This window comes from Acomys russatus, chromosome 19 (genome assembly GCF_903995435.1).
Source record: "Acomys russatus chromosome 19, mAcoRus1.1, whole genome shotgun sequence".
NCBI lineage: Eukaryota > Metazoa > Chordata > Mammalia > Rodentia > Muridae > Acomys > Acomys russatus.
In genome coordinates, this window is record NC_067155.1 from 5,911,126 (window position 1) to 5,925,540 (window position 14,415).

General features: G+C 47.1%; 1 protein-coding gene across 1 annotated transcript; it reads right to left on the reverse strand.

Moving 5' to 3' along the window:
• Nucleotides 1–620: 620 nt before the first annotated feature.
• Vstm1 (V-set and transmembrane domain containing 1) lies at nt 621–12,016 on the reverse strand. The gene is made up of 4 exons (XM_051161817.1): nt 11,851–12,016; nt 3,401–3,436; nt 1,203–1,487; nt 621–625 (listed from the first exon to the last, which is right to left on the reverse strand). Exons 1-4 carry the CDS (start codon nt 11,882–11,884, stop codon nt 621–623), a joined length of 360 nt encoding a protein of 119 aa, XP_051017774.1. The 5' UTR covers nt 11,885–12,016.
• Nucleotides 12,017–14,415: the final 2,399 nt, after the last annotated feature.

Genomic DNA, 14,415 nt, shown 5'->3' on the forward strand with positions numbered 1-14,415 from the left:
TGTACTTGGAGGAAAATGTCATTAAATCTATCACTATGTAAGAGATGTGTAATAAAGAATAATAATTAAAAAGTGCGGAAGAAGGCATGGTGGATGTCTATAATCCCAGCACTCAGGAGTCAGAGACAAGAGCATCAGGAGTTCAAGGCCATCCTTGACATCATCATCAATTATAAAATAACCAATTATAACTGTGTATCAGCTATCATAACAATTATAAAACTAAGAAAATGAAGTTATAAATATATGTACATGAACATAAAAATATAATTACATTTAGAGTTATTATAGCATTATTGTTTTAGTTTTATTTTATAGGCATTGATGTTTTGTCTGCATCTATGTGTGAGAGTGTCTGATCTTGGAGTTACAAACAGTTGTGAGCCCCAGTGTAGGTGCTGGGAATTGAACCCCGGGGTCCTTTGGAAGAACAGTCAGTACTCTTAGCCTAAGCCATCTCTCTAGACTATTATTATAGCATTATTAGTAGTAGTATAAAACTCAAGAAGCAAGGCTGAGATATGACTTAGTGGGTATTAAGGACCCGAGTTCTGTATTCCCAGCACTTACTGTGAGATGGGAGGCAGCCACAGCAGAATCCCTGAAAGCTCTCAGGCCAGCTAGCCTGGAGTACACAGCAACAATACAAAAATGACACCCTTGTTGGGCGGTGGTTGTACACACCTTTAATCCCAGAACTTGGGAGGCAGAGGCAGGCAGATCGCTGTGAGTTCGAGGCTAGCAGGTTTACAAAGCGAGTCCAGGATAGTCAAGGCTACACAGAGAAACCCTGACTAAAACAAAAACAAAAACAAACACAAACAAACAAACAAAAAATGAGACCCTGCCTGAAAAAAAGGCAAGAGGTGAGGACCAACGTCCAAATTTGTCCTCTGATCTCCATATGTATGCTTGCACCGCGCCCCCTCCCACCCCCCCAATAAAGATTCTTTAAAACTCAAGGACCAGGGCTGGCTCAGTGACTAAAGGTGTTTGCTGTTAAGTATAATTACTTGAGCTTGATCTCCAGGTCCACACAGTGGAAGGAGGGAAGCAAGTGTCTCAACCTCTTTCCTCTGACCTCTTCACACATGCTGTGGCACATACGTGTACATGTGTGCACCTGTGCACACATGGTAAATACGTAACTGGAGTTTTAAAACATACAAGGAGCAGGTCTGAGGCTGCCCTGCTGTGCTCACCTGTGACCACCAACTGTAGATGCTGACTCTGTCCTGACCACTTGAGGGAGGCTGCTGGTCTGTAGGCGCAGAAATACCGGCCAGCATCTTCAGGCTGCAGGTTAGTGAGGCAGAACTCGGCCTCCTTCCCCACTGACCTCCGCTCTTGCTGGTACTCTGAGCTGTGCAACTTTCCCAGGGTGACTGTAACGTTCTGGAAATGAGTCCAGCATCGCAGAGTGACATTGCTCTTGCGCTTGACCACAGGGCTGGGCCAGGCACTGATGGAAGGCCTGGGAAGTTCCTCTGAAAAGAATTCAGAGTTAAGTGACTCTTCATCCTAGTCAACCCCTCCTAGAACTCTGAGGATTAAAGGTGTGATAGTTAGTCTCAATTATAGCTTTACCCGGGAGGCAGGCTTTTTGCTGTTGCTTCTGAAGGGTTATCTTGATTAGTTTAACTGAGGTGGAAAGACCTGTCCACTGTGGGGAGATCCATTCCCTAGGCTATGGTCCTAGATTGTATAAAATGAAGAGGGCTCTGCTGGTAAAAGCATTCACTGCCAAGCCTGACAAACCCTAGTTTGATCCCTGGTGAGAGGAGGAAACTGACTCCAAATCCTCTGACCTCCATAGACATGCTATGATACGTTCACATGCCACAAACTCATATACATAAATAAATTCAGGGATTTTTTTTTTTTTTAAAGGAGAAAGTGATCTGAGCATAAGGATTCATTGCTCTCTTGTTCTTAAATATCCTTTCTTTTTTGTTTGGTTTTTGTTTGTTTGTTTGTTTTTGTTTTGTTTTGTTTTGTTTGAGAAATGGTCTCTCTGTGTAACCTTGGCTGTCCCGGAGTCATTTTGTAGACCAAACTGGCCTTGAACTCACAGCAGTCCGGCTGCCTCTGCCTCCCAAGTGCTGGGATTAAGGCACCACGCTGGCAAATATCCTTTCTTAAGGCTGGAGAGATACTCTGTGGCTAAGAACATTCCAGAAGACCCATGTCAGATCTTAACCATCTGTAACTCTCAGCTCCAGGGCATCTGACGCCTCTGGCTTACAAGGCCACCTGCATTCATGCACATAAACACACATGCATATTCTTTTTCTTTGTTGTTTTTTAACTATAGAGCTGGTGAGACGGGTCAAGGTTAAGAGCAGTGGCTGCTCTTGCAAAGGACCTAGGTTGGGTTCCAGCACCCAAATAGCAGCTCACAGCTGTCTCTAAGTCCAGTTCCAGGGAATACAGTGCCCTCTTCTGGCTTTTTTGGGTACTGTATACACATGGCGCATTCACCATTAAATACACCAAAACACATGAAATAATTTTTAAAATTTAAATAAGTGAAGTGCACGTGTGCCACACAGTGTATACGGATGCCAAGTGACAACTTTGGGAAGTTGATTCTCCTTCCTCTATGGGGGTTTCAGGTTGTCCATCTTCGCAGCAACTGCCTTTTGTTCACTGAGCCATCTCATCTGACAACCCTGATTCTTGACGATTTATGAAATGTGACCTGTTGCTCCTGTTGCTGTGGCCTCCCTACCAGGAGGGCCTGCAACCTCAAACGGTAAGCCAAAACAAACCCTTTCTCCCTTAACTTGCTTTGTCGGAATAGTTTATCACAGCAACAGGAAACGTAGCTATTGTAGGGCAGAAAGTCCGAGCTTACTTCCTGGTTTTGGAAACCCACCAATCCCTGATCTCATTCCAAATTCAGGATTTGAAATCCCACCAATCCCTACCCTGGAAAGCTCCAACCTGGGAAACACTTTCCCCCTAAGAAACAGTCTACCTCCCCCTCAGTCCTCTGCCGCCTCTCTCCTGAGCAGAGGCATCCCTGCTCTTGTGTCTACCCCAGTAAATCTCTTTATGTGAGGTGTGTTCTGAGGTGTGGCTCTGCGGTATGCCCTGGCTCCTGACTGCCGGGACACCTTTCCATTCAGAGCTGTAGCACAGCAACCTCAGAAGGGGATGGTCACGGGCAGTGGAGCATGGGAACGTACAGACGTCACGTGGAAGCCGGGCGTGGTGGCGCACGCCTTTAATCCCAGCACTCGGGAAGCAGAGGCAGGTGGGTTGTTGTGAGTTTGAGGCCAGCCTGGTCTATAAAGCGAGTCCAGGACAGCCAAGGCTACACAGAGAAACCCTGTCTCGAAAAACAAACCAAACAAAACAAAACCAAAAAGCAGAGGTTATGTGGAAAGAAACTCACCTCCATCTTCCTCATCTCCATAGCACAGGCAGAGCCCTGGAAGGGAAAAAACCAAAAAAACAAAAAACCAGTGAGAGCCTGTTCAGGAGCTGTTTGCTGGCTTGAAACACTACCGCCTGGCTGAGAATGGAGAGTATAAAACCGGGGGCGTGAATAGAATTCACAAGACTCAGGGAGTAAACAAATCATGCAAAGCTTTTCAGGCTCAGGAGATTCCCAAGACCTTCCCCCACCCCGACCCCTAGACCCCTCCGCCAGGGGTTATAAAGGCAGTCACCATGGCTCGGGAGAAGAGACTCTCCGGTCTGCACAGTTTTGAGGCAGTACCAGTTATGTAGCACTGGTTGTGACTTAGGCTAGAGTGAGCTTTTTCACGCTGTGGCTGATTGTGTAAGAAGTCCCTTATACTCCTGGTAAGACTCACTGGTTTACCAGGATAGCCTCAGGTGGAATTGAGGTAGGAAAGTGTTCAGATAACTGAGCAACCCAGAAGGCAACACTGCTCTCCACACAGTGCACGAATCAACCTGGGACCTCCACCACACACCTAATGTCCGGCTCCAAACAATGCATTAGGTCATTGCTTCTCAACAATGTAAGGAGACAGTCTCCAGAAGCCAGCCACGTCGGAAGCAGCCCTTCTATCCTGCTTCCCCATTTTATCAGAAGGGTCAAACTGAGTTCATCTTCACAGGCTTGGGGACTAGCTCCCACCCTGCCCCTCCATGAGGTCTTTTCTTTTTTCTTTTTTAGTTTTTTGAGACAGGGTTTCTCTGTGTAGCCTTGACTGTCCTGGACTCACTTTGTAGTCCAGGCTGGCCTTGAACTCACAGCGATCCATCTGCCTCTGCCTCCCAAGTGCTGGGATTGAAGGTGTGCGCCACCACGCCCGGCTCATGAGGTGTTTTCTTAATTGTCTGTTAAACTAGCCGGGCGGTGGTGGCGCACGCCTTCAATCCCAGCACTCGGGAGGCAGAGGCAGGCGGATCGCTGTGAGTTCAAGGCCAGCCTGGACTACAAAGTGAGTCCAGGAGAGTCAAGGCTGCACACAGAGAAATCCTGTCTCGAGAAACCAAAAAAAAAAAAAAAAAAAAAAAAATTAAAAAATAAAAATACAGCACTCGGGAGGCAGAGGCAGGCGGATCGCTGTGAGTTCGAGGCCAGCCTGGTCTACAAAGTGAGTCCAGGATGGCCAAGGCTACACAGAGAAACCCTGTTTTGAAAAACAACAACAACAAAAAATAAATAAATAAATAAATAAATAAATAAATAAAAGAATGTGAAACTAGCTGTTATCTTTTTTCCCTTCTTTTTTTTTTTTTTTTTTTTTGGTTTTCTGAGACAGAGTTTCTCTGTGTAGCCTTGGCTGTGCTGGACTCTCTTTGTAGACCAGGCTGGTCTCGAACTCACAGCGATACACCTGCCTCTGCCTCCCGAGTGCTGGGATTAAAGGCATGTTGCCACCACGCCCGGCCTAGTCGCTGTTATCTTAACCAAGATGCCTACATTGTAAAAGCACAAACCAAGGCCCGGTTTCCTGCGTTCAGTTGACCAGTTCCTTTGGCCTCCTTATCTCTCCTTGAGCTCCCGACCAAATGTCCTGGGGGGATGAGTTAGGGGCCTTGAAGCCAGGTGCCCTAGATAAGGCCTGTCTCCACCAGGGACTCCCTAGCTTAATCCTCTGTGTCAAGATGCACCTGGATGACCCAGCCTAGCCAAGGTCCGCTTGTTTTGCAGTCTCAGCCTTTAAATATACAACACTGCTTTCCTTGGGGGACCATGTTCAGATCCCGAGCTCCCTGAGCACTCAGCAAATAGAGCTTCTTTTTTGTTTTTGTTTTGCCTCCAAAAGGCCACCTATATTCTGCCTCTAGCAACCAGCCCCTCCTCCTAGACCCATAAAAGGGAGCCCGGGGGCAGTGACCAGGGGCTCTGGAGCCATCTAGGTCCAGCAGCCTCCTCTGATCTTATAATGTGTCTGACCCTGTATTTTGTTCTAGTTGGTTCTAGTTTTATTCTGTTGCTGTGATTTAAAAAAAAAAAAAAAAAGCCACTCTGATCAGCCCGGGCAGTGGTGGCGCACGCCTTTAATCCTAGCACTTGGGAGGCAGAGGCAGGCAGATCGCTGCGAGTTCGAGGCCAGCCTGATCTACAAAGAAAGTCCAGGACAGCCAAGGCTAACACAGAGAACCCCTGTCTCGAAAAACCAAAATAACTAAAAAATAAATAAACAACAAAACACTCTGATCAAAAGCAATCTGAGGAGGAAAGGGTTTGTTTAGTTTTACATCCATGTAACAACCCATCATTGAGGGAAACCAAAGCAGGACCTTGGAGGTGAAAACCGTGGAGGGATGCTAGCTGGCTCACTCACCCAGGCTCATACTTAGCTGCCATTTTTATTCAGCCCAGGCCCACTTGCGTAAGAGTGGTGCCACCTACAGTGGGCTGAACCCTTCTGCAAAATTCATAATCAAGACTCCCTAGAGTCACACCCAGTGTGATGTAGGCAATTCCTTAGTGGAGGCTGTCCTCTCAGATGACATTAAACTGTGCCAAACTGACACGTGATGCTAAATAGGACAGACCTTGAGGGCGCACAGAGGTGGCGGTTGCCATTAGAATGGTCATGACTGGTAAGTAGACTCCCCTTAATTTTTTTTTTTTTTTTTTTTTTTTTAGTTTTTTGAGACAGGGTTTCTCTGTGTAGCCTTGGCTGTCCTGGACTCTCTCTGTAGACCAGGCTGGCCTTGAACAGTGATCCACTCACCTCTGCCTCCCGAGTGGACTCCCCTTAATTCTAACTTTTAAATTCGGGGCTGGGGATCTGGCTCTGTGGTAGAATGCTTGTCTGGCATGCACAAAACATTGGATTCTACCCCTAGCTCCACACGGAGTGGGTATTTATTTGCACCCCTTGGGTGATAGAGGCAGGAGGACCGATGGGGAAAAAAATGCTCACTAAAAGTGAGGGATGAAGGATTACACACTGTGCCATTCTGTTTCCTACCTTATCCAGAATATGCAAATGCAGAGACACAGAGAGCTTGTTGGTAGATGCCAGGAGCAGGGGGTGTGGGGAGCTTAACGAACACAGTGTTTCTGTGGGGGTGATGACAGTATCTTGGAACTAGATAAAGGCGGTGGTTGTACAGCTCTGTGGATATACCAACTGTCCCTGCTGTATAGACTTCCAAGTGGCCGGTTCTATGTTCTGTGACTTTGGCCTCGGGTGACTGTTTAAAAATCAACGCGCCAGCCGGGCATGGTGGCGCACGCCTTTAATCCCAGCACTCGGGAGGCAGAGGCAGGTGGATCGCTGTGAGTTTGAGGCCAGCATGGTCTACAAAGTGAGTCTAGACAGCCAAGGCTACACAGAGAAACCCTGTCTCGAAAAACAAAAAAACTCAACGCGCCTTGGCTATTTTTTTTTTTTTAACCCTCTCTTCATGGAGACTCGTATGAATCCACAGCAGCGGTCAGCACAGGATTAAGTTAGTTGAAATTCCAGCGTGGTTGCCATGTAGTGCTGGCACACCCCTTTACTCCCAGCAGAGGCAGAGGCAGATGGATCTCTGAGTTCAAGGCCAGTTTGGACGACAGAGTGAGTTCCGGGATGGCTAGGGCCACACAGGGAAACCCTGTCATGGGTCGGAGGGGGCTCCAGCATACAATGGTGGGGGACTCCTGTGGTTCCACCATCAGCTGGAAAGGTAATTACTGCTTCAAGGAGAACCAGATTGCTTTAGGGCTGTCACCACAGGGAGGTCGCCCACATCTCACTGGATGACCCCAAACCTATAGACATATGGTCAACACTAATTGAACTCAATGAGAGAAAGAGCAGGGTGTGGTGGCTAACACCTTTAATCCCAGCACTTGGGAGGCAGAAGCAAGCAGATCTCTGTGAGTTCAAGGCCATCTAGTCTATGAAGCAAGTCCAGGACAGCTAAGGCTACACAGAGAACCCTATCTTGAAAAACAGAAAAAGAAGAGGAGGAGGAGGAAGAGGAGGAGGAAGAAATATTGTATATGTGTATAAAAATTTCAGATGTATGAGCCTTTAGGGGCTGTTCTCATTCAAGCTACCACAGTGAGTGAGCTGGCAAAGCTATAGAACCACAGCTGCGTACAGACAAAGCCCTGCTTTCAGACCCTTGACCCATGCAGTAATTTTCCAACAGGGCAGAGGAAAAAGGGCCTGGCAACATCAAGCCTGGCTCAGGCTGCTCCAGAGACCAGATCCGCCATTGCTCTCAGTGAGCTTCCTCACATCCATGCAGTTCTTCAGCCTTTGGCTTCTTCTTACTTCTTTTGATATTGAAATCTGTAGACACACGTGTATTCCCTCTATATTATTTATTTGTTTGTTTGTTTGTTTAGAGACAGGATTTCTCTGTGTTGCCCTGGCTGTCCTCGAACTTCCTCTGTAGAGCAGGCGGTCCTTGAACTCACAGAGATCCATCTGCCCCTGCCTCCTGAGTGCTGGGATTAAAGGTGTGCAGCAGCACCACCCAGTTTCCTTTTTATTGAATGTGTTATTATTATGTTTATATGGTGTATGTATATATGTTCCTGTGAGAGCATATAAGTGCATGTGTGCCAAAGCATGCACGTGGAGATCAGGTTTCAGGGTTTGGTTCTCCGTCATGGGACCAATGTCCAGGGATTAAACGACGTAGTCACAGTGGAATGTCAAGGGCTTCTGCCTACTGAGCCATCGTTCTGGTCTTAGTTTTCTCATTTAAAATCCACATATAGCTGGGCAGTGGTGGCGCACGCCTTTAATCCCAGCACTCAGGAGGCAGAGGCAGGTGGATCTCTGTAAGTTCGAGGCCAGCCTGGTCTACAGAGTGAGTTCCAGGACAGCCAGGGCTACACAGAGAAACCCTGTCTCTAAACAAACAAACAAACAAATAGATAGCGACATACATTTTTAAACATGTTTGGCTATTTGGCTTGCATGGATGTCTATGCACCATGTGCATGCCTAGGGCCCACAGAGGCCAGAAAGGGGGCTGAGAAATTTCCCAGACTGGAAATGTGTCTCAGCTGGTAGCGTCCTTGCCTGCCATGTACAAGGGCCTGGGTTTGAGTTCCAGCGGTGTGTGAACCAGGGACAGTGGCACAGGCTTGTAATACCAGCACTTTGGAGGTGAATGAAGGAGGACGCAAGGTTCAAGACCATCTTTGCCTCCATGGCAAGTTCAAGCGCAGCCTGGGATACATGAGATCCTGCCTGAAGAAAGAAAGGAACAGGGAGGAGGAGAAGCCTGCCAACAGAGTCTTGCTGGCCATTCTTGCATCACAGCTCTTTCCTTGGAACAATTATAAGTATTAAGAACTGGTTTGTGCTCTCATTATATAAACCACATGCATGGGGCTGGAGAGATGGCTCAGCCGACAAGAGCACTGACTGAAATATCTGTACGGCAGCTCACAACCAATCGGAACTCCAGTTCTAAGGCATTCAACGCCTTCTTCTGACATCTGAAGGCACTGCACACCTGTAGCGCACAGATACACGTACAGACAAAACACCCATATAGGTAAAATCAATCAATCAATAAATAGTTTGTAAGCACGACCTTTTTTTTAAAGATTTATTTATTTATTGTATATGAGTGCTTTATCTGCAGAAGAGGGCATCAGATCACATCATAGATGGTTTTGAGCCACCATGTGGTTGCTGGGAATTGAACTCAGGACCTCTGGAAGAGCAGGCGGCGCTCTTAACCACTGAGCCATCTCTCCAGCCCCCGTAAGCACAATCTTATTAGGAAATATCAATGTTTAGTTTTTGAAAATGTAATGGCTAAGACAAAAGCTGTCCTGGACTAAACTGTGCCCCTGATCCATTATGACTCACGTCACTCAGAAGAGGAAACGAGATAGAGACAGGGGCAGCCATAAAAACTTAGGCAGTGCTGTGTCCACAAAGCTGGACATGGTGACACAGGTCTGTAATCCCAACTCTTCATAGACTGAGTTAGGAAACTGTCTAATATTTGATGACAACCTGGTCTACATAGCAAGGTTCAGGCCAGGCAGAGGCCAGATAAGAGATCTTGTGTAAAAAAACGAAACAAAACAAAACAAAACAAACAGAAGCAACAACAATGGGACTGATAAAGTTCACACAGCCAGAAGGAGAGAATCAATTCCAGAAAGTTGTCCTCCACACTTATTCTGTGCATTGTGTGTGCCCACACATAGACACAATAAATACATAAAAGTTGCTGGGCATGGTGACACATGCCTTTTATCCCAGTACTCAGGAAGCAGAGGCAGGTGGATCTCTACGTTCCAGGCCAGCCCTGACTACTTAGTGAAATCCTGTGTGGTAGTCTGAATAAAAATGTCTCTCATTCTTTTCTTTCTTTCTTTCTTTCTTTCTTTCTTTCTTTCTTAAAAAAAAAAAAAAAAAAAAAAAAAAAACCAGAAAAAAAATGTCTCTCAGGGGGCTGGAGAGATGCCTCAGAGGTTAAGAGCACCGACTGCTCTTCCAAAGGTCATGAGTTCAATTCCCAACAACCACATGGTGGCTCAAACCATCTACAATGAGATTTGGTGTCCTCTTCTGGCTTGCAGGCAGGATATTGTATATAATAAATAAAGAAATCTTTTTTAAAAAATGTCTCTCAGGCCCTTAGGGAGTGGCATTATTTGAAAGGACTGGGACACGTGGCCTTGTTGGAGTAGGTGGGGCCTAGTTGGAGTAGGGTTTTGAGGTTTCAAATGCTCAAGCCAGGCCCACCCCTTCCTGCTGACCCAGACGTAGAACTCTCCTCTACCTTTTAGCACCATGTATGCCTGTTTGTGCCACCATACTTCCTGCCGTGATGATAACGGACAAAGCATCTGAACCTATGAGCCAGTTCCAATTAAATGCTTTTCGTTATAAGAGTTGCCATGGTCATGGTATCTCCTCACAGCAGTGGAAACCCTGACTGAGATGCTCTGTTTTTAAAAATATGTGATTTAAGCCGGACGGTGGTGGCACATGTCTTTAATCCCAGCATTCAGGAGGCAGAGGAAGGCAGATCGCTGGGAGGCCAGCCTGGTCTACAAAGTTAGTCCAGGACAGCCAAGGCTACACAGAGAAACCCTGTCTCGAAAAACCAAACAAACCAACCAAACAAATGTGATTTAAAAATGTAAACCGATAGCAACTACAAGTGCACTCCAGTTGCCACCAGAAGCTAGAAGGAAGGTACAAGAGAGGCATGGAGTAGGATCTCCTCCCCTCCCAATGAACCAAATGTTGGCTACAATGTGATCTCTGTACCTCATGCAACAAAGGATAGTGTTTTCCTTTGTTTTAAACCAATAGGTTGGTGGCACTTGGGTACAGCAGCCCCAGTAAGGCAACATAGGCGAGATCGGGATATTCCCTGGAGGAACTGTTTACCCTGCCCAGTTGCTGGAGGCTTGGAAGAACTGTGGATGAAGATTCTCCAAAAGGCATACACAAAGAGAAGAGGGCTGAGCCTGGCAGTGGTGGCGCATGCCTTTAATCCCAGCACTCAGGAGGCAGAGGCAGGCGGATCATTGTGAGTTCGAGGCCAGCCTGATCTACAAAGAGAGTCCAGGACCGTCAAGGCTACACAGAGAAACCTTGTCTCTGGGGGGGAGGGGGAAGAGGAGATTACTGGCCTTGGGGAGGGCTGTGAGCAGAAAAAGAGGAAGGAACAGGGCAAATGTGGCATTTCAATCGCTACCCCCACACACCCTGTCCCTACTCTTGCACCAGGGAGGAACTAGGGGCCTCTGAAAGGGGAGATGCTCTATAACGTAACCAAGCCAACCATCCCACCATCCTCCTCATGCACTGAGGTCAGCTCCATGAGGTTAGGTTCAAACCCAGAGGGTTAAAATTAGCCTAGGGATGGGGATGGTTGGAAAAGTCTGCATCTTATCCATAGCTTTACCATTGGCAGTTCCTACCCCTCAATCTATTTTGAACTCAGTGCACCGACTAGGCAAGATTGTGAGTCCCAGAAAGCAGATGCAGAGACCCCATGGAACCCGCACCACTTCTTCTTCTTCTTCTTCTTCTTCTTCTTCTTCTTCTTCTTCTTCTTCTTCTTCTTCTTCTTCTTCTCCTCCTCCTCCTCCTCCTCTTCCTCCTCCTTTCTTTTTTGTTTTTTTGAGACAGGGTTTCTATGTGTAGCCTTGGCTGTCCTGGACTCACTTGATAGACCAGGCTGGCCTCGAACTCACAGAGATCCAGCTGCCTCTGTCTCCCAAGTGCTGGGATCAAAAGCGTGCGCCACCACAGCCCGGCTGAAGCTTGCACTTCTTGCAGTAATCAGGGTCTTTGCCTCGACCTCTGCCTCTCACGCCCACACATACGCATCCACATTTCTGCATTTCCATAGTCACCACCTTCACCCTGCTGTGAGTTTTCCTCACATAGTCAAACAATTGTCCCAGCCCTGGAGACTCACCCAGGCAAAGCAGGTATATGAAGTCTAAGTCCATAGCTCCCTTTCTCAGTCATGCCAGTCTTCGGCTCTCAGGAAGAAGAGCCAGGGCAGGAGGCTACCACACGGTCTCTCCTGGCCCCATGTTGTCCCTGGTACCTGCAGGCTGAAGCTTTGTCCTGACCCTTGGGCTGCCTGCATAGCTGCTTGCAGGGCACGGTTTCCTTCCTGAACTGACCCAGGAAGCCAGAGGCCATGGGTGACGACATTTTTGCTACCAGCCTGTGTGCAGCTCTGCCCACCCTAGGACCTCCCCTCCCCTCCTCCTCCTCTTCCTCCTCCCTCTCCTCCTCCTTCTTTTGTGGCTTTTCGAGACAAGGTTTCTCTGTGTAACCTTGGCTGTCTTGGACTCGCTTTGTAGAGCAGGCTGGCCTCGAACTCACAGCGAGTTCCCCCTGCCTCTGCCTCTGAGTGCTGGGATTAAAGGCGTGCGCCACCACGCCCAGCTTGGGACCTGCCCTTCTTACCTGAAATCTTACCTGAGATGTTTTACGTTTTGGTTTGTTCACTTTTGACAATTTTCTACGTTCGCATTCATCATGCCCCCTCACTCCCACCAGCCCCCTCCTTCCAAACTTGTCCCCCCTCCTGCCTGCATGCCCCTCCCCTCCTTCCTTCCTTTAGTTTCCCTTTTTCTAATGTTACATTTTCTCCTTTCTAAAAAATAATTTGTTTTTATTTTATGTGCATTGGTGTTTAGCCTGCAGGTATGTCTGTGTGAGGGTGTCAGCTCCTGGAGTTACCAATAGTTGTGAGCTGTCATGTAGGTGCTTGGAATAGGTCCTCTGGAAGAGCAGACAGTGGTCTTAACTGCTGAGCCTTCTCTGCAGCCTGTCCTGTTACATTTTAATTATCATCCTTTCCTGGCAAATTGTTTTCTATCCTTCTCAAATTGTTTTCTTTGAAATTTTCATAAATATATACAATGTATCTTGATCATACCTTCTGAACTCTCCCCAGCCCACCATCACATTTCACTTGTATCATGTCTTCCTTTTAAAATTACTTATTTTAAGGGCCAGAGAGATTGGCTCAGTGGCTAAGAGCACATGCCTCTATTCCAAAGGCCCTGAGTTCCAGTCCCAGCAACTATGTCAGGTGGCTCACAACTGCCTGTAACTCCAGCTCCAGGGGACCTGACATCTCTGCCCTCCCATGCACATGCCTACACACACATACATATAGTACACACATATAATTTAAAAGTAAAAATAAAATATTAGCCGGGCAGTGGTGGTGCACCCCTTTAATCCCAGCACTCAGGAGGCAGAGGCAAGCGGATCCCTGTGAGTTCGAGGCCAGCCTGGTCTGCAGTGGGAGGCTAGGACAGCCAAGGCTACACAGAGAAACCCTGTCTCGAAAAACAAAACAAAAGAAACAACAACAACAACAACAACAAAAGTAAAAATATAATAATAAAATAACAATTATTTATTAAGTTAACATACAAAGTGATGGATTTCATAGCCATTTTCATGAGTATTTTGTTTGTGTTCACCCCTCTCCTTCATCTCAGCCCTCTCCTGTCTTCTCCAGTCCCTTTCCCCAACCCAAAAGTCCTTTCTTCAGCTTTCATCAGAAACAACCTAGCTGAAAATAAACCCAGTCACATCAAGTGAGATACGCCAGGCTCACAGAGACAGTGTTACATTCATTCTTTCATACATGGGATCAAGGGAGAAAAATGACACGAATAGCCGGGCGTGGTGGCACACGCCTTTAATCCCAGCATTCGGGAGGCAGAGGCAGGCAGATCGCTGTGAGTTTGAGGCCAGCCTGGTCTACAAAGTGAGTCCAGGATGGCCAAGGCTACACAGAGAAACCCTGTCTCGAAAAACCAAAAAAAAAAAAAAAAAAAAAGACACGAAAGAGGGACATTTGGATATTCCTTGTCTCCATGACTTCTGTGACAAAATATCTGACAGAGGCAACTTAAGGGAGAATATTTTCATTTGTGTTCACCATTTTAATCCATCATGGCACCGGTAGGAGTTGTGGTGGCGGTAATGTGTGGTGTGCTGGAGGCTTCTCACATCAAGCAGGGAGTGTGGGGTGGAACAAGAAGCAGGGTGTCTTCATTTCCCATAAGGCTGTGGTAAAACACCCCAACAAAGTGCAGGCCGACCTGGTGATGTCCACTTTTATTTTTATTTTTTACTGTTCCTTTTTTTTTTTTTTAAGATTTATTTATTATTATGTATACAGTGCTCTGCTTGCACGTACTCCTGCAAGCCAGAAGAGGGCGCCATATCACATTATAGATGGTTATGAGCCACCATGTGGTTTTTCGAGACAAGGTTTCTCTGGTAGCCTTGGCTGTCCTGGACTCACTTTGTAGACGAGGCTGGCCTCGAACTCACAGCGATCCGCCTGCCTCTGCCTCCCGAGTGCTGGGATTAAAGGCCTGCGCCACCACGCCCGGCTACCTCTCATCTTAATTAAGCCCAATGAAGAAAATCCCACAGGGGGCTGGAGAGATGGCTCAGAGGTTAAAAGCACTGGCTGCTCTTCCAGAGGTCCTGAGTTCAA